General features: G+C 40.0%; 1 protein-coding gene across 1 annotated transcript in view; it reads left to right on the top strand.

Moving 5' to 3' along the window:
- Positions 1 to 14,330: 14,330 nt before the first annotated feature.
- PARD3B (par-3 family cell polarity regulator beta) overlaps positions 14,331 to 18,760 on the top strand; it is a 939,210-nt gene continuing 934,780 nt past the window's right edge. The window contains exon 1 of the mRNA XM_033112382.1: positions 14,331 to 14,592. Coding sequence (XP_032968273.1) covers positions 14,473 to 14,592 — 120 coding nt within the window. The 5' untranslated portion in view covers positions 14,331 to 14,472. The remainder of the gene's footprint in view (positions 14,593 to 18,760) is intronic.

Here is an 18,760-nt window from a genome sequence, read left to right as displayed (position 1 = left end):
ATATAGACTCCTTCCTGCCTCTAGGCAGATAAGGCCAGAGGGCAGACACACCTCTTCATGTGGACTTCCTCAAACCCTGGGCTTTGGCCTTGGAACCCAAGCCGGAAGGCAAAGTGATTTGAGCAATAAAACCTTACCTATGCACAATGCACTTTTTCCAAGGACTTTCAGCGCTGTCTCATTTCAATGTGGATTTTTCCTACCAGGATGAAGGTCAGGGAGAAAAGGTAAGTAAAGAGATTGAGAAACTGCCCCACAGCCAGATTCAATTCCCTTGCACCAGACTTGCCATCATAAAGTTGTAGGAATGTGCGTTAGGTAAGCAACTACCTTTCTGTCTGTCCCTTTCTTCCCCCACAGACAACAGAAAGGTAATATTGCCCAGCAGTGACTTTCAGGGATTCTATCATTTAGGTAGTCACAGAGGCTGGTTCTTAGCCTGTGTCTAGATATAAAGCCTCTTCAGTGCCCCCAAATAATACAGTCTTGAGGAACTAATTTAAACCAATTGAATTCACAAAAATTGAAGTATATATCAAAAAGCACAGCTCGGTATTGTTTTATATCATGTCACTTATCATAACAATCCTAAAAGGTTCTACTATGAATTTCCTTTAAAAAGGACAAAGAAACTAGAACACAGAAAAGTTGAGGAACTTGCCCAAGATCCCATAGGTTGGGACCCAGGCATCCAGCATCCCTTAAGGGATGCGTTGAGCTTCAAGGTGGCAGTTAGACTAGACATTCATAAAGTGGTGTTTAGATCTCACATTTTTCTCCCTGAGGCAAACAGATGGAAATGTAACCTACAGTCAAGATTGCTTGGTGAATATTAAGTACAAACAAATGGGAATTAGATTTTCTTAATGAAGAGTTCTTCAGCTAAGAGTGCTTGAAATATATTCTTCCCCCACTGAGGGAAGCACCAGCCAAAGAAATGACTGGATTATCTGGTGAGGGCTTGTCTTTACTGGTCAGTGTTAGGGACTGACTGGCCAAGTTCTTGGTCCCCTTCAATTTTTCCTCATTCTATCACTGAGAGAGTTTTCCCTTAACACATTTTTCTCTTAGATATGTTAATGTCGTTGTCCCACATCTTTAAACATGCTAATTGCCAGGCTTTGACTGCAGCCACTCTCTAATCTCTTAACTTAATCTGGATGCTCATTAGTCAGCCCTTCATGTGTCCTGATCCTGGGTTTGTTTTACTGACTCTGGCCTCATCCTTTTTGAGTTGATTTGCTTAGTTTGACTGAGTTCTGAGGTGCTTTGAGTCATTCTTTTGTATCTTCAAAATTCCTTCCTTTCTAAAGCTGATTTTTTAAAAATCTTTTTTCTAATGTTGGAGGACATTTTCTAAGTCAAAAGTCAGCACAAATGTCCCCCATGTGGAAACGGAGGAAACATCTAGACTTTTGATGCATTATTTCATTCTGATGTTTTCTTCAAAGCTCCCTGATACCAACTGCATGGAGAAGAAAGAAGTTTTCTAAGGTATGCTAGGGAGATGATATTGAAAACTCTGGGCACTTCTGTACTGGATAAAAACATAGGAAGAAGCAGCATGATTTGTCCTCCTGAGTAATTTTTAAAAGAGGCACATTTAAAAATGGTAAATATGTTTATGCGACTACTAAAACTGTTGAAAAGATCTTAGGAAAAGAAATCTGACAGCAAGACTTGATTTTCCATATATTTTCTCCAACGTTACCCACCACCAGTTTGGACCTGAGAACACAAACTTGGGAGACCAACTCTCCATATACCTGCTTCGTAAACATATATGAGTTAGTAAGTCTATAAGTTTTACAACTACCTCATAAACTATGTCATTCATAAGTTGTTCGTAAGTCTGAGACTGTATATTCTATTCTGTGACATGAGTCTAGCACCTGACTTTAGTCCAAGCTTTTGAGTATCTATATAATATATATAAAAAAATACGTATGACAGCAATACTTAGGAAAAACAACTAAAGAAATGCCACCTGGAATAAAAATAGTCCTTTCAAGTCAGTGTTCTTATTCTAATAATGATACCCAGAGATGTTTTACATGAAAGCTTGGTTACTCTGCACAACAGAAACTGACATCAAGAGAATCGGTAAAACATTGCAAACTTCCCTAGCAATTCTTAATAGTCTAGTAAAAGTCTATTTGCTTCCTCGGTAATAAAGGGCTTTCTTATCTAGTGAAAGCTAGGTGTTTTGAGAGATCAAGTCACAGCAAAAAGACTTTGGAAATCTTTGTGCCTCAAGCAAGCTTAGTGGATAGGGCCAAATCTAGAATGGGTAAAACGTCAAGAGGGGGAAGTTCACTTCCCACACCATTGCACGCCTTGAAAGTGCATTATTCACTCTCCACTCTTTTTCACCCTACTCAGCTCCACGGCCTTCCACTGGACTTGACCTTTGAAATGCTCCTATGGGCGAATGTATGTTTGGTGAATTTATTTCCCCAAGCTCCCTTTCTGTTACATCCCTACATAGGCTAATATGCAGTCAGGTGGCCCTTTCTCTATCCCTCTGCATAGGGGTGATAACATATCCCCATTTTGTTAACTCTGAAGCACAGTACTTTCTACTATTGGTTTGCCAAAAGCTGCCCACACATGTGGGCGGTTCCTTTATGAAAGTCTCATCACTTAACCCAGTTCAAATGGGCTGTCTGGTTCTTTCTAGAACCCTGCCTGATATAAACATTAAAACTGAAAATACCCAAATCAAGCGGTTTTAGGTGAGGTCATTTGTAATAAAATGAAAAGTAATTTTGAAGACTTTGCCAACTACCAGATGCACATTGATTAGCTAGGGAAAGGTACAGGACAGACTTCCTCAAGACTGAATTTCTGTTTTACTTTAGAAAATAGATAGATTGTAGATAGATGATAGATAGATTGATAGATAGATACATTAGATAGAGAATAATATTGGGATTAGAGGTAAAAATCTTGGAAGAGGAGAATGAATTCATTGTTCACCTTAACTATAAGTTAGGGATGGCTAAAAATTTTGGTTAGGTGAGAAGATTTTTTTTTTTTTTGAGAGTTCTTACAATTAGTACTTTCAAGGCAAAACTGTGAGAACTCTCATTGCACATGACAAAATGGTTCTAACAAAAACAAAGTTTGAGAGTGGGTGATTTTGTGGATCACCACTCTTAGTTCTTACATTTGATGAAAATTATAGATTTAGAAATAAATAACTCTCTTATCAGCCATATTTTATCACTTAAAATGTCCTTTGAGTATTTCTTTAAGGCACACATAAAACTGATGAGTGGATGGAAAACACTTATCAGCTACCATATGTCAAAAGTGACACAACCTCACAGAAGAAAGATTTATTGACATTTTCACCAACAGTAGTATGAATATTTGCACTAATTCCCCTCTTGGCCCCATTATGCTATTTTCAGTCTTCTTTCAATAAAATGTAACCTCCAGAAGAAGAGAGTTATTATATTTCTTGTTTACCACTGTATCTTTGTTTAGGTTGTTAAAACAGACTACCATTGACTAGGTGGCTTATAAATAACAGAAATTTATTTTTTATAGGTCTGGAGGCTGGGAAGTCCAAAATCAAGATGCCAGCACATTTGCTTTCTGGTGAGAGTAGAGGGCTATCTTCTCTCTGTGTCCTCACATGGCAGGGGGCTGACGGAGCTCTCTGGGATTTCTTTTATAAGGGCACTAATGCCATTCATGAGGACTCTACCCTTGTGACTTAATCACCTCCCAAGGCCCCACTTCCAAATACCATCACGTTTGCGATTACAATTTCATCACAGGGAGGACCCAAACATTCAGTCTATATAGTGTATTGTACATCCTAAAACAGAATGGAACCTAGTCCTTTGATAAATATTTGCTAAACAAATGAGTTAGTGCTTCTTTAGTGATTACTCTGGTCTAGCTCCTAAAGTTATAAAGAATCTATTGTCATTTTTATACACATATTTAGATTATTGACTTGACAAAATATTGTAAACCTAGAGCAGAGATAAGAAATTACCTAGATGAAGTTGAAAGACTAATTGGATTAGCATCTTATCCTTTAGCCAAAGAGATGGGGAGAAAACATGTTTTCCTGATAGAAAGTAACCTAAAACATTTTTTAATTAAAATTATGTGGATGTACTATGAGGTCTAATGCAAAATTCAAATGACATCTTTAGTTAGAATAGGAGACATTAGAGGTGTGTTGTTCTTGAAACGACTACCTTCGCAAGATACTGGAAGTTCAGGCTGACTCTTTTATGCCTTGAGCAGCCCTGCTCAAATGCACTCAGGTAATAGAAGATTTTGCCATTATATCTAGGCCAATGTAAGCCACCATTACTGCATTATTATCAACTAAGTCTCTTTGGCTCCATTTTCTGCTAGTCTGCCCTTTGAGGTACTTTTTCTTTTCTTTCTTTTTTTTTTCTTTTCTTTTTTTTTTTTTAACCACTGGAGGCACTTACAATAGTATTTCACTTATTTATCCATTCATTTTTTTTATCTTTAAGTTGGCTGAGCAGTTATTTACATGCAAAGTATTGTATCTGTGAATTTGTAACGGAGCTCTTTTATTACTTCATGTCTTAGGTGGGTTATCTGGAGAACAGACTATGAAATGGAGATTCATATGTAGAAATTTATTGGAAAATATGCTCAAAATCAATTCTTCTGTGGAAGTGAAGAAAGGAGGATGGCACAGAGAAAGGAATTGCAGGAGGATGCCATTTCAGCAAAGGTCTCCTGTAATTGGGATGACCGTTCAGATTTGACCAATCTTAAGACAAGGGATCTGGGCCTTTACTTCCTGTCTCCCTGTGCACCCATCACCACCACCACACACACAACATAGATCACTCAGTGGATGTGAGCGTGTGGATGTGAGCACTGCCCTGTGAATGAGGCACGATTTCAGGCAGGGCGCTCTATTCCATTGAGGGCAATTCCTGGACAGGAGTTCAGCTGTGAGCCTCAGCTGCCAACAATCCCAGCACCAAAAGAAAGAGTGCTCAGCCCTAAAGGGAAGCTATCTGTGATGCATCACAGCATATACTATTCCTACAGTAGTGTTCAGAAGCTCTTCCAAGGAGTTCCTCCTAAAGCATTGTTTCTCAAGAATGCAGTTTGATTGCCTCTGGGTGTGTTGGCCACATTTGCAGCCTTCAAATGCAGTTATCTGGGACTTCAAAGGGAAACATACATCTCTCTATTTCTGCAGAAAATTCACAAAGTTTGACTGTTCTTAGACTGGGTTTTCCCACTCATACGCTTACCAACTCCTGAAAACCAGTGTTCAACTTTCTTTCCTCAAGAAAATGTATTCAAGTATCCATGGACTGCCAAGTTATTCCAATTATCATTCAGTTCATTGCTAGTAGGCCCTGGATTCATACTGGCAATAATATATTTAAAAACCCTTGGGTCTACGACTTATTGTTCATGAACTTATTTTGTGTGAACTTTTTTCTTCTTGTTTTTATTAAAATTTGTGTTCTTTGCTAGAGATAGTTGTTTTAGGTTTAAGGACTGGCCTCATTCAGGATAATAGAATGAAAAATAATTGGGTAAAGAGTGGTTGTTATTATGACGGTGCCTGTAGATTGGTACTAGGAGGTCAATGAAGAGCTGAGGCAGCTCCAAGGGCTTTCTTCTTTCTCATGGACCACTGGAGTCTCAAAACTTGAATTGGTCTTTCAATTCTCTCACCAACAAGTAGCCAATCTTCTCTATTCTCCAGCTTATGTACTAGAAGGAGCCAGTTTGATTGGCTTAGCTAATCACCAGTTTATCAGGTATTGTTCTTAATATCAGGTCATGCCCTGAGTCATCAGCCAGTATGGATAGCTGTCCTTGAATCAGGGGCCACTGCTGGTTTATTCAGTAGCTATTCTAGTCCTTCAAAGAGCCTGGCACTGTTGTTTTGAGTAGGGAGGCTCTACAGTAAGGGAACGTGCAGCCACAAAACGGTCATGGGCTTTGGTAGAGGTCATCAGCAACATACGAGAGTCATCCTTCAGATGGCCATTTGGGGGTATCAAGTATCAAAAGTTTATTGTGCACTCAGCAAATTGATAGCTCTTTTTATTTGCTTTGAAGTTACTCTCCTTCAAGTCTTGTGGGATATATTGAAGTCCACATGTTGTTTATTTATATTCTTTATCATATTTATATTCTCATCATCTAAAAAGGAGTTTGAAGATAATTACAAAAAGTTGTAAGAAACATGTACTAACACGAGTGCACACTCTTGAAGGAGAAATACTAATTAAATCAAGTTTTCCTGATAGTATTGAAATAAAAATTGCACTTATTATTATTCATGTACATATATGGTAAAGTACTAATGGGTTTCTGAAGTAATTTTATACAAAGGAATCACAACTTTAAACTTAAATAGTCTTCAAAGCTTCCATCATGAATCCATGGATTAGTGTCTAAAATGATAGCATACAAAATAAAAGAAACTTTATTAGATCGCATTGTAGTTAGACATCTTCAGCATTCAATATTAATAGGATTTTTGGATTTGCTGCTTATAGTCTTGTGTAATCATAGCTAAACAAAACTATTAATATGAGTTTGATGACTAAGCAAGAGTAGGAATTTTTTTATTTCTTAAATGATGGAAATTAATAGTTATTTAGGCAATCAGGGCAAAGCTTATATTTCACTGTTAAAGTGTAGAAGTAGGTTCTCTTGAGAAAAGCATGAATTTAGTCTAGGCTGGGAAAAAAATTATTTTTATAAATATACCAAATTGCATTGGAAATATTTTTGGTGCTTTTTCTAAATCCACAATGTTAGTGAGAATTAAAATATCTGTTTATGAATTACTGTAGAATCCCATCAGGGATGACCTGGGCCAGTCATTACGTTTGCTCCCCAATACTACCCTGCCCTTCTCCTTGCTAACTGGTTTCTAGCTACTTCAGTTAGTGTGAATGCTGGTGGAAGCATGGAGGGTGGGAGAAAGGAATACAGGGGTCTCTCTCTCTTTCTCCCCACTCTGGTTGTGTTTTCATGACTGCAACTCTTTACAGTCCCAGGTCTCCCCTGGACAGCCCCTCTCTCTGTGCTCCCATCTTCTGCCAGGCAGTCCTTAGGATGGTTTTAGCTGATACCAGGCTGCCCAGCTTCTAGGTTATGCTAACACTATTTCCTTCCTGCATCCAGACAACCCTAGAGAAAGAAGCAGCTTCCTGCTGTGGCTAATCTCCGAGTTGCCTTGCCATTTCCTGTTTGGCTTTTCAGCTCCTCCATCACAGTGTAATTCATTTCTTGTATTTCATTCCTTCTGTTTGAGATAAAGTGAGTTTCCAGTTTGCTTGACTGGACCCTGAGTGATATGGCACTCCCCATGCCCCATGAGTGGAATAGAATAGTAGGACTGGACATCACACAATCATATAGTCCACTAGTTTGGGTAAACTCATGAACAACTATATGCATATATGAGGTTTCACTTAAATTTAGTTTTATGTTATTTACTCCATATCTTTCTTTTGGATCCTCCCCAACTTTGAGTCACTTCCTACTCTAATTCTTTTTACATGAAGATGTCAGAATAATGACTATCAAATGCTATTTCATGCACATTACTCCTTTGTTCAAGCACCTACAGGATATTTCTTTGGTGAAACACATCCATACACCTTAATCTGGTTCTTACAGCTCTCTCAATAATTTCCCTCCATCATTTCCTTCTTCCCATATCTTTATAACCTTATATCCTATGCTATGCTCCAATGAAGCCTATCTATTCCAGTCAAACTATCTTGCTTTCCATTCTTAGTATTCAATTTCCTGTTCTCTACCATTGTGTCTTCACTAAAGCAGCAGCACCCTTTCTTATCATATCTTTGACATTCATAATACCTTATACAGAATAAGAGAAATAACTTCTAATTAATAATGCATCATCACACACGTGTGACTTCTCTGGATCTCTCTCTTCTTAAATGTTGACATTCTCCAGGATTCTAGTCTAAGATTTCTCATTCTACGTTCCTTTTTTGGGGGGGCAGGAGGGATGATCTCCATTCTGATGAGTTTTGGCTCTAAATCTGTGATCCCTAAATTATATATTTCCTCTATGGACTGTCTCCTGAGGTTCAAATCACCTCACTAAACACTTGTATTTACAGCTAACTAAACCCTTCTACCTGGTTGCTTGCAGGCATATCAAACTTAAAATGTTCCAAATTGAACTTATTCGTCTTCCCTCACCATCCTCAGCCCTGCCCCCTTTCTAAGATTCTTTAGTTTTAATTAATGTCACCTCTTAACTAGAAAACTGAGCCTTGCTTGACACCTCCTAAAAGCTTGCCATCTTCGATCTGTCACAAATTCTGAAAGATCTCTTGCTTCTGCCCTTCGTCATGATCTACATTGCCTGTGTCATTTAGGAGGCTACTGTTAGAGACAATCTTTTCACCTTTATCCCTGGTCTCCTGGCTCATTAGTACTCCAACCAAACTCACTTTCTCTTAATTCCTAAGACACACCAGGCTTACTCTTGTCTCAGAAATATTTGCATTTACTGTTCCTTTTCTCTGGGTTCTTCACAAAGTAATTTCCCTCCTTTTGTTTATTCAATCTAAACAGGTTCTTTCTTACCCCAATATTCCCTATCATACAGCCTGTTGTTTATACCCTTCATTATACCTTATCACAATTGGTTAATATTTTGTTCATTTGGTGGGTCATTTATCATCTGTCTTCATTACCTGAGTTTAAGCTTTGTGATCATTTTGCACTCAGCAGATTATAGGTATTGAGTAAATACTGTTGCATAAAGAAATGAATGATGGAATGAGTGAATGGAGCAGGGACTTTTGTCTCTCTTCCAGGTCCTCAGCATTCCACCATGCACAAATCTGATGATGTCACTGTCCTGCTAAAAATCCTTTGATGGTTTTGTTTTCTGTAATAGTCATTTTAATAGTTAGCAAATCTTCTTGAGATTTATAATTGTGGCAAGAACAAGAGTTGAGAATCTTAAGTTTAAATTGAAACTGCAGAAACAGGCAGATAGAGGAATGAGCTCCTTACCATCACTTCCTGGCCCAATGAAAGATCAACGCTTTGAGTCAATGTTGGTCAAGTGCCTATTGTTTTAAATTTCATTACTAGGCAGACAAGGAAGTGAAGAAAGCACTGGGCTATAAACCGGAGGATCTGGGTCCTAATTTTTGCCAGTCACCTGACCTTTCCAGTTCTTAGTTTCTTCAGATATGAAATGAGGAGATTGTACAAGTAATCTCCAAGACATCTTTCAGCTCAGTAATTCTATGATTCCCAGGTACTAGATGTACTAGACTATTATGTCCCAGAATTATGTTTTGAGCATTAAATCATATACATATATATGTAGATATATATATATCTATATATCTACATATATAGATATATACATACACACACACACACACAAACACACACAAATTGTATTATTTTTGCTATGAGTGTGGCACCTTCGTTACAGAGCAAGTTGTACTTGGGCTTCAGAAATTGTTGATGGCCATGATGCTGCGTAGCTTCCAAGTATCATTTGTTTCTTTTTGCAAGTAGTTTCAGGCCCAGTGAAAATAAGTGGCATTTCGAATGATAGTAAATGGAATAAAAAGTGAAGGAGGACAATACATTTTGTCTACCATGTTAGGTGCTTCATGTGTGTTGTACTTCAAAATAGGCTTATCATCCCATTTCATAAAGGAATACTTGTCCAACACTCTGCAGCTGTAAGTGGTACAGTACTTTGGAACATACCAGTCTGTCCAGCTCCCATCTACTAATTTTGCCTGCAATCCTTTCATACACTGAAGCATCTGGTGCCAAATCTCAGCTCTCTCTTTACCTCTTGTGTGTGACCTGAACACTAACTCACTTCTCAAGTAAAGGGATATACATGAGCAGCAGAAGGCGGCCTTAGAAAAAGTGAGTAGGATTGAAAAGAGAATCCTGACTGCAACCTCACCTCAGTTCAGGAGCTCTCCGTGGATAACTGAAACTGCTTGAGAGTATCCCTGATCGTTGCCGCTGGCCTCCTTCTTAACAGTCTGTCAGTGAAGCCGGGGGATAAGAGGACCTGTTGCTACTCTGAGTAGGACTTACTCTTAGTGGTCAGTTCTCATGGGCCCTAATCTGCTTCAGGAAAGGAGATCACACAGTGAGGATAAAGCACCTGACTCTTAATGCAACATCATTGGAACAGTTTCTATGCTTTGGGTTGGATTATTTATTTTAATTTGTGTTTCTTTTTAAAAAGAGGCACGAATTTCATGACTCAGGTTCTTTTCAAGAAAACATAAATCAAGGTAGGACATTAGAATTCATGGAGTAGAATTCAGTATAGGAGGGGTGGTCTAGTTGAATCACTGTGCAGACTTCTGAGTCTTACTTACAGAGCAGGTATAAATAAGGACATTTCAAAAGGCTGAGAGACCTCAGTACTCTCTTCAGGGTGTAAAACATTGTTACTTGTGCCATAGGAAAGTTACAGGAACAGTCAACCAACGAAAACCATCAGGCAAATATCTCTCAAGAAAAATACATTCTTGCCATGTTAAACAATGAACCAATCCCTTTGTTTTTAAATATGAAAGGGAAGAATGAAAAATCATACCCATTTTTTTTTCTTCTCTTATGATATCACTCTGGCACCTACTTTCATAAGGAAGCTAAGAACGTAATCTATTGCATTACTTGCTCCAAGGGTCTTAGAAAGATTATCTCCAATTCAATTAATTTTTTGTGATAAATAATGCTTGTTATAAATCATTCATTGAAGGGTAAAAATATTTTCTGTTTTAATAGTGCAAAACATCAGAATGAATGACTGCTCAACAATATATTAAAAATTATCATACCTTATTCAGTATACACCTAATGGCACCTGACATTTTTGTTACACATTTTTAAGGCAGAGCAGTTTAATAATATTGGTCGGGATTATTGTTCTCTGTATAACATGTTTTCACTGGCTACTCCCAAGCTTGCTAAGCTGTTTGGATAACAAATGCGAAAATATCACACCACAGGCAATATTTACCCATACAACAGGCAAAACAAGAAAATGGAATACAGGCCTAGAATCCTCTAGTGTTACTCAATCAAGGCAAATTATTTATTGTCTTCTGCCCAGTAGATCCCCTGAGGCATGAAATATTGATTTAGGAATTTGCTGGGCATGAATGTCAGTGTGTTGCAACTATGTTCTTTTTCATAACTTCGTAATATATGATAAATTGTTTCAATCTATGCCTTGATAAGGCTAAGAAATTAAATGATTATTTAATAAACATAAAAGACAAATCCTAAACTTTTTCTAATTACTAATTTGAGGTCATTAAAATTCACTCCATGATTGCAAGCTTGCACGATGCAGTGTTTATACTCATGCCTAGCTTCATCTCTTCCTTCATCTCACAACCGTACAACCTCTGCTGCATCTCACAGGACCTGATTCCAATCTCCCTGGGAATGGAATTTGGAGTGACTGGTTATTCTTCATGGTTCACCTAGGGCTTCTGAAAGCCAGGATATTCTCAAAGTCAGGGCTGTTGGTATGGAGGAGGAGCTAAAGCTGGGCCAAGAGGAAGTTTACAGTGTGAAGAAGAGCAGGAGCTATTCATAATCTGAGCAGAAGAAGAAGACTCTGAAACAATTGGGAAAAAAAATTGGGAAAAAAAAAAGCAAGCTGTGAAGCATAAGGAATGGCTACTTGCAAAGTTATTTTATGAGCTAAAATTTTGCTCTGTACAATTCTACATAGCCACATAATATTTAATATTAAAAGTAAGGTCACATGTTAATGCACAGCATGAGTATGCATTTATTTGTTTGTTTGCTCTATTCACTTGGTACTTTTCATGGAAGATCAGCATAGCAGTTGCTGAAGGAAAACTCTGGAGTCAGACTGCCTGGGTACTAACCCAGCCTCTGCTACTTTCTGAGCATGTGGTCTTAATCACCCTTGCTCTCGGTTTCCTCATCTCTCAAACGAGGATTACAAAATTACCTCTATTGTAAAATTATTGTAAAGGAAAAAATATAGATATATAGGATGCATTTGTTTATATATATGTACATATGTAATACGCATGTCATATATTTGTATATATATATTTTATATGCACCTGAAACAGTGCCGGGCATATGTGTAAATCAATAATGTTCAGTGGAATTATCAACTTCACTGTTGTTTTATAGTTTCTATCTAACTTCTACATCTGTAGGCCTTGTTTTCCCTACTCTCTATAAGCTCCATGAGGGTTGGGAAGCAATCTTATATTTTGTGGTGGCTACATTTTTTTTTCTTATCCCATCTGCTGAGGATTCACCTCTCCCCTGCTCTCAGTGCATATGATTTAGTGGCAGGTGAACCAGGTCTGGCCAAATACTGTTGCATTCATCTTACCAGAGGGAGGATGTATGACTCAAGCTTGGATATGCAAGTCCTCACCAGAAAAAGGTTTGCTGATGCCTGAGATGGCTGGCATTAGCCTGTGTAAACCCGGAACACTGGGAGTGGCCATCTTTGTCTCCTTTGGAGAGATCCTGCCTGAAAATCAAGACAACATCGAGGAACATAGAGCCAATAGGTAGAGAGAGGTGGTCCCTGAAGACACTGTTTGAGTTTCAGGATTATCTTGCCTCAAAAGAGTGCTCTTTGGATCATCTGATTTTATGAGAAAATAGATTTTGTCTTTATTTAAATTTGTATTACATCTGCTACCAAATTATACTAATATAGTTTTTCAAATCAACTTGGTCTGCATGATCCTCTTTGATGCCACTGACCTTAAATAAGGCCCTGTACATAGAAGACAACCAATATGTATTTATTGCATGTATGGATGAGTTAAAAATTTTAAAACTCGCAAAGTCCATGAGCCCATTAATTTAATCTCCTGTGCATTATCATAGTGTTCTATGCAATTCAAATTCAATGTAAGTGTCTCGACATAGGAACAAATTCTTTTGTAGAGAAACACATGATGTAGCCCTGAGGATCACGTTGGATGAAGGAGACAGCGGAGAAAACTGCTTGAGGAGGCCAGACATTTAGCCTGGGAAGAACGGATTTCCTTTCGGCAAAACTAATTCCATGGTCAGTTCAGTCCCCAACCTCGCTGAGCACCTTCTTCATTCACAAAATGGGAGAGTAACATTTCATTTTCAGGGTTGATGTTAAGCTCAAAGGAGCTCCTTGATGTGTGAGCTAAGAACGATACAGGTGTTACTTGTTGATTTTCTTTTCTCCCCAGATATGCCCATTGCAACTGGTTATACACACCTGCCAAATCATGAACCTAAATGTGTTTAAAATTGTTTTTCCTGTCAAATGCACAACATTTCAGAAGAATGTACGTAAACATACGCGATCCTATCTGGGTCTGGGATGTGACTTTTGGGGGCATACTCAGTGTCCCGCCTCTGTAACAGGAATGGTTCCACTGCCAGGCTATCACCTAGAATCCCTTCCGATTTGCGATTTCAGGGCTCCAGAGGGCAGATGTGATGCTGTGCGTAAGGTAAGTTCCTAACAGGCCCTCTAGCCATCCCTGCAGTTCAGTACCTGTGAGCAGCCACTCCTTGGGGTGTTTTGGGTGGGCGTGGCGAGAAGCACCTGCTCCGGGGCTCTCCTTGAATCTTGCTCCAATCCCTTCATTTTAAGGGTGTAACTCTGCAGTCTCCTAGCTATTCCCTCAAGTGTGCTTTATGAGATCCGGTTTCAATCCCCCGGTGGGTAGCTCTCAGGTCCCGTTACAATTCCCCAGAGCTTCGCGTGTGTGCAGCAGGGACACAGCTAGGGAGAGACCAAGTGAGGGGACTAGGCTCCCGGGATCCAGTTACCGCCCGGCGCGGCCCCCGCCCCGCGCCGCCGAGTGAGCGGCCGGACCGGGGAGCGCCGCGGCCCCTTTAAGAGCCGGGCCCAGGCCGGCCCGGGGCCGCGGGAGCCCAGAGCGCGGCGCGCAGCGGAGGAGTTGGGACCAGCGCAAAAGTTTCCTCCCAACTCTGGCCCCGCGCGCCGCCGCAGCCGCCCACTCCAGCCCGGGGCCTGGGGCCGACCCCGCCGCCGCCAGGGCCAGGGCCAGGGCCAAGACCAGGACAGGGCCAGGCCGGCAGTTTCGCTTTGGCGCGCTCTGATCAGCCACCTCAACCGGGCCCTGGCAGAAGCTGGAGCAGGAGCTGGAGGAGGAGCCCGCCTTGCCGCCGCGTCCTGGCCCCCCTGCCACCTGGGAGGTAGATTAGATCTTCCCCCTGCCTCTCTCTCCCCGATTCCCGCCCCCTGGAGACCGCCTGCCCGGGGCGAAGGGGCGCTGCAGCGAGCCCCGGGTCCAGAGGGGGTGCCGGGAGAGGCGCCCCAGGTTTCCGGGCCCGCCTGTGCTGGGAGTCCCCCGAGAGTGGAGGCTGCACCCGCGGGGCCAGACACCTGTTCGGCCAGGCCTGGCGTGATCGCCAGGGGCCAGGATGAAAGTGACCGTATGCTTCGGCAGGACCTGCATAGTGGTGCCTTGCAAGGAGGGCCAGCTGTGCGTCCGGGAGCTCACGCAGCAGGCGTTGCAGCGGTACCTGAAGACGCGAGAGAAGGTGAGCGCGGCGCGGCGGGGGGCGCACGCGCGGGGCGGGAGGAGGAGGGCGCAGCTGTGGCGTGGGATACCCGCGAGCACACGGAGGCCAAGGCACCTGCCAGGTGTCCCGATGACTGGGTGGCGACACTCAGGGTACGTAGAGCACCCAGGCGACTTGATTTGTCACACTACCTGGGCCACAACTTTTGAATGTTGCTAATATAAGTGACCTGGGAGTCTTTGGCCATTGGTGGGCCTTGCTTCTCAAAGGGCGTTGGGAGCAACCACAGCATGGGAATCCCTTGGGGGTCGTTAGAAACGCACAATCTGGTGCCCTGATCCAAGCCCTCTGCCTCAGAATTTGTTTTTAAACAAGTTCCCAGGTGATTGCAATGACCACTGGAGTTTGAGGGGCATTCCTTTAGAAGGGGTTTGAGAGAACTGCTCGTAAAGGCCTCGAAGGTGCTGCTAATCTCAGGTGTGATTTTTGACCCGCTAAGGCCCACTCCACTTTGGCTCCTTGGACTTAGACAGTTAATTGGTGCAAGTGATAGATACTAGGCAGTTGTAACTGACCGTGCCTTTGGAATTTCAACCTCATGAGCTGTCCTCCTTAAGTGACTTTGGACAGGAACTTGGGTGGAAGGATGCTGTTTGCTTACACCAACCAGTCTACATTTCTCGTGTTTATAGTTTAATGTCACACATTCTATGAGCATTTAGTACGTGTGTGGGCTGTGGCAGGTCCTGGATAACTACTGAAATGACTACCAAGACTATCCGCAGCTCTGTCCCTGAAGTCAGAAACAAGTACAAATTAAGTGAAGTTCAGGAGGAGTGTTTTTAATTGTCGAATGCAGGTTCAGAAGACTTAGCTGGATGCTAGAACTCATCAGGTGTTTGGGTAACTACCTGGACTCTATATCTTCTTCAGTGAAACTGTTAAATGAAGGCATTAAAGAGCCCTTTTTTTTTTTTAAATCCTCAAATGGATCATTTTGTGTGCCTAAACCCTCCTGAAACAGGACAAGTCATAAACTCTTGCTTTAGAGGCCAGTGGTTCTTTTACTATTTGTTCTCATGCTGTGAGAACTGTAGAAATAGTGTGTTGGCCAATTTAGTGATGGGAAGATGTAATCTTTTTAAATGTCTTATAGGTTATCCAAGGCATAAAAATGATTTTGTTTCTTCCACATATATAGTTTAGGCATTTAAGAAAAAAATCTCCGCAACTTCTGTGCCTCCACTGAGAATTATTACACAGAAACATAAAAATTCTGCTCTGGATAAATACGTGTTTATGTTGCCTTCAATCAAGGGTTTGAGAATTGTATAGTGAAAGGTCTGTAAATATATTAAATATAATACCCAAAGCGGAAATCTTTACTAATGGAATTGAGCTAGAGGAGGGAAAACTGAAGTGGGCTATATTCTATATGAGTACCTGCCCTGTTTCATTTTTTTGCTTACGATAGTATGTGCTGTGTATATTGTGTAATTCAGTTAAACTGAGATTTACACAAGTAACCAATTGTCTTTGAAGTCATATTTCACTAACTTCTGAAAGTAAGCTAAGGTTAATGGTAACAACATTATTCTAGACTAATTATTAAAGTAGATCTTGTCGAAGGATTGTCTGAGTGATAAATTATTTTTATTTTTAGCTCATTAAAAATAATTTATGCCCTAAAATCTTGTATATTTAGAAGTTTAGTACCCATGTAACAGAAGTAACAGAAGTAAGCTGTACATGTATAAATAACATACAGGGAACTAACTAGACAATATTTAATGCATTGTAATTTGATCTTAAAAGGTGTTAAAAAGCTGTTGATATTCTGGACTGAAAACATAATTTATACAATCACAGAACCCATAATGTAATTGTATTGATCCAGTTTACTATTATTACCAGACATTACATTTTTCTGTTTACATTTATATATTAGTGAATGTGACATTTAAAGGTCACCTGCAGCTTATAAATCCTCCCTCCCTTCTTTGGCTTTTAAAATTTCAACTTAATAAGTGGCAAATGATATTTTTCCCCTCCCAAAATATTCCTCTCCCATAGTTTCAGTTTAAATAATATTGTAATCATCACAAGGCTTAACTAATATTAAATGGTATTTCCTAATGGAACTAAAATGTCAAGAAGTACTCTGACAAATTCTGTGCTTTTATCCATTGAATTTAGAAAATAACGGGAAAAGACCAGAAATGTCAAAATTCAATTTGAAAAACAATCTGTCACAAATTCACTTTCTTTAAATCAGTGAAAACAATTTAAGAGGCTCGTTTCCCTGGACAACAAGGTTTTCAACACTGCATGCAATAATGACAACTGACGTGAGTCATGCTTACTCTGTGCAGGCACTGTTCTAGGAGCTTTACTTGTATTAAGTGACTTACTCCATGAGGACAGGCACTATTATTCCCATTTTACAGATGGGGTGAAAAGAGACACAGTAACATGACTAGGATGTGCTGGAATTGGGATTTGAACCAAAGAACTGTGTCTTCAGGTCATTACTACATAACCTGGTAGGTTATTATGCATTGGCATTACCCACCTTGTTCATTTTTAACAGTTTGTTAAAGACCATTCCATCTACAAACTGCTACAAGAATATAACCTAAAGATAGAGTTTTGTTTCTTGCAGAGAGGTGGGACATCCACAAGTTCCTCTTGATTATCTTTGATAGTACAGATGTACATGTTATAAGGGAGAAGCCGAATTTCTGAGGCAAATATTACAAGATTCGTAAACCAAGCATGAAAAATATTCCTGTCCAATTACAAATGGAAAAATGGGCAATAGCTCTTAGATATGCAGGTTGAGACTACTGTACAGACAAATTTGGCGGGAACATGAATGTAAATTAAGTCGGTTTCTTCCAGAGCCCTGAATAATTTAGATGGGAGAAAGGCAGATTTCAAGATTGAGGATAGACTTGAGGCTTCTAAAGTTTGGAGGTTAAGTGAAGGCCAAGGAAGCCATTCTGGATTTTGTGGGCAGCATCAGAGAAGTATCCACTTCCTGCTGAGAAGAAACAAAGAAAATGGGAATGTGGGGAACTAGAAGTAGGTAGGATGCTGAAGAAACTGAAGGAAGGCTTTATTATGTTCTGAAATCTGGGACTCTGAGGTTTCTGCCCTCTCCCCACGCCCTCCCATTTGATGAACTTTATTGGGGAGGTGAATTGACTAATAGGCAAGAATTATAGGATCACTTGTCTGTGGATTCTGGTACTTTATCAGTGTCCTGGGCTCTAAATCCAATTTAGTTAAGTAGTTAGTGGAAAGGAGATTGTCTTCTTAAGTAGTCAAGATGGAGATCCTGAGTAATTAGTTAAATTTATCATCAAAATTACGTGTCACAGGTGAGGAGTAATCGAGCCATATCCTGCGGGGGCTCTCAACCCTGGCTGATTATTAGTCACCTCTAATTTTAACATTTAATATTTTAAACAATACAAATGCCTGAGTTTCTTTCTCCAAGATTCTCATTCACGGGGTTTGGAGTGGAGCCTGCATATAGCTATTTTACAAAGTACTCTAGGTGGTTCTAATACCCAGCCAGGTTGAGAACCACCTATCTATGACCACTAATCTTGGTATCACCGAACTCATTTGATTTGAAACTCTTTTTATGGCACATAACTATGTTTTAGGCATCTATAGACCAATCTGTCATTAGGAACTGTCCCTTTTCTCCTATCTTGAATGAATTCTCTCAGCAGGTGCTCAAATAATTTATTAAATTGAATATATATATATATATATATGTTGAAGTGGATAAGGAATGACTTGTTTGGTAATGAGTGTTAGTGTATGCAGAAGTTGAAATGAATGAGATAGTATGAACATTGAGTTCATGGGATGATATGTGCTGGAATTTTTCAGAAGGTTCTTTGTGGATCTGACTGCATGAGAAACCTTTCTTTCTCGTAAGGAAACATTTGATAGACTTTTCAAAATGAATCTCTTCTGTGTTCAGATATTTTGAATTATTCGCTTTACAAGTGGAGACCAGCTTTCAAGGTCTAAACAAGAGTAACAACTCTATTCCTTGATTAATTGTGGCATCAGAACCTAAGAGAATTTGCGCAGTAATACGAATCTGGTACGATATTGTATTGGGCTAGCCTGGAAGAACAGGTTAGCACTCTTGAATTCCTGAACT

Source organism: Rhinolophus ferrumequinum, chromosome 8 (genome assembly GCF_004115265.2).
Source record: "Rhinolophus ferrumequinum isolate MPI-CBG mRhiFer1 chromosome 8, mRhiFer1_v1.p, whole genome shotgun sequence".
In the NCBI taxonomy this organism is placed as follows: Eukaryota; Metazoa; Chordata; class Mammalia; order Chiroptera; family Rhinolophidae; genus Rhinolophus; species Rhinolophus ferrumequinum.
The sequence above is the reverse complement of the archived record's forward strand: the minus strand, read 5'-3'. Positions and strand labels throughout refer to the sequence as shown.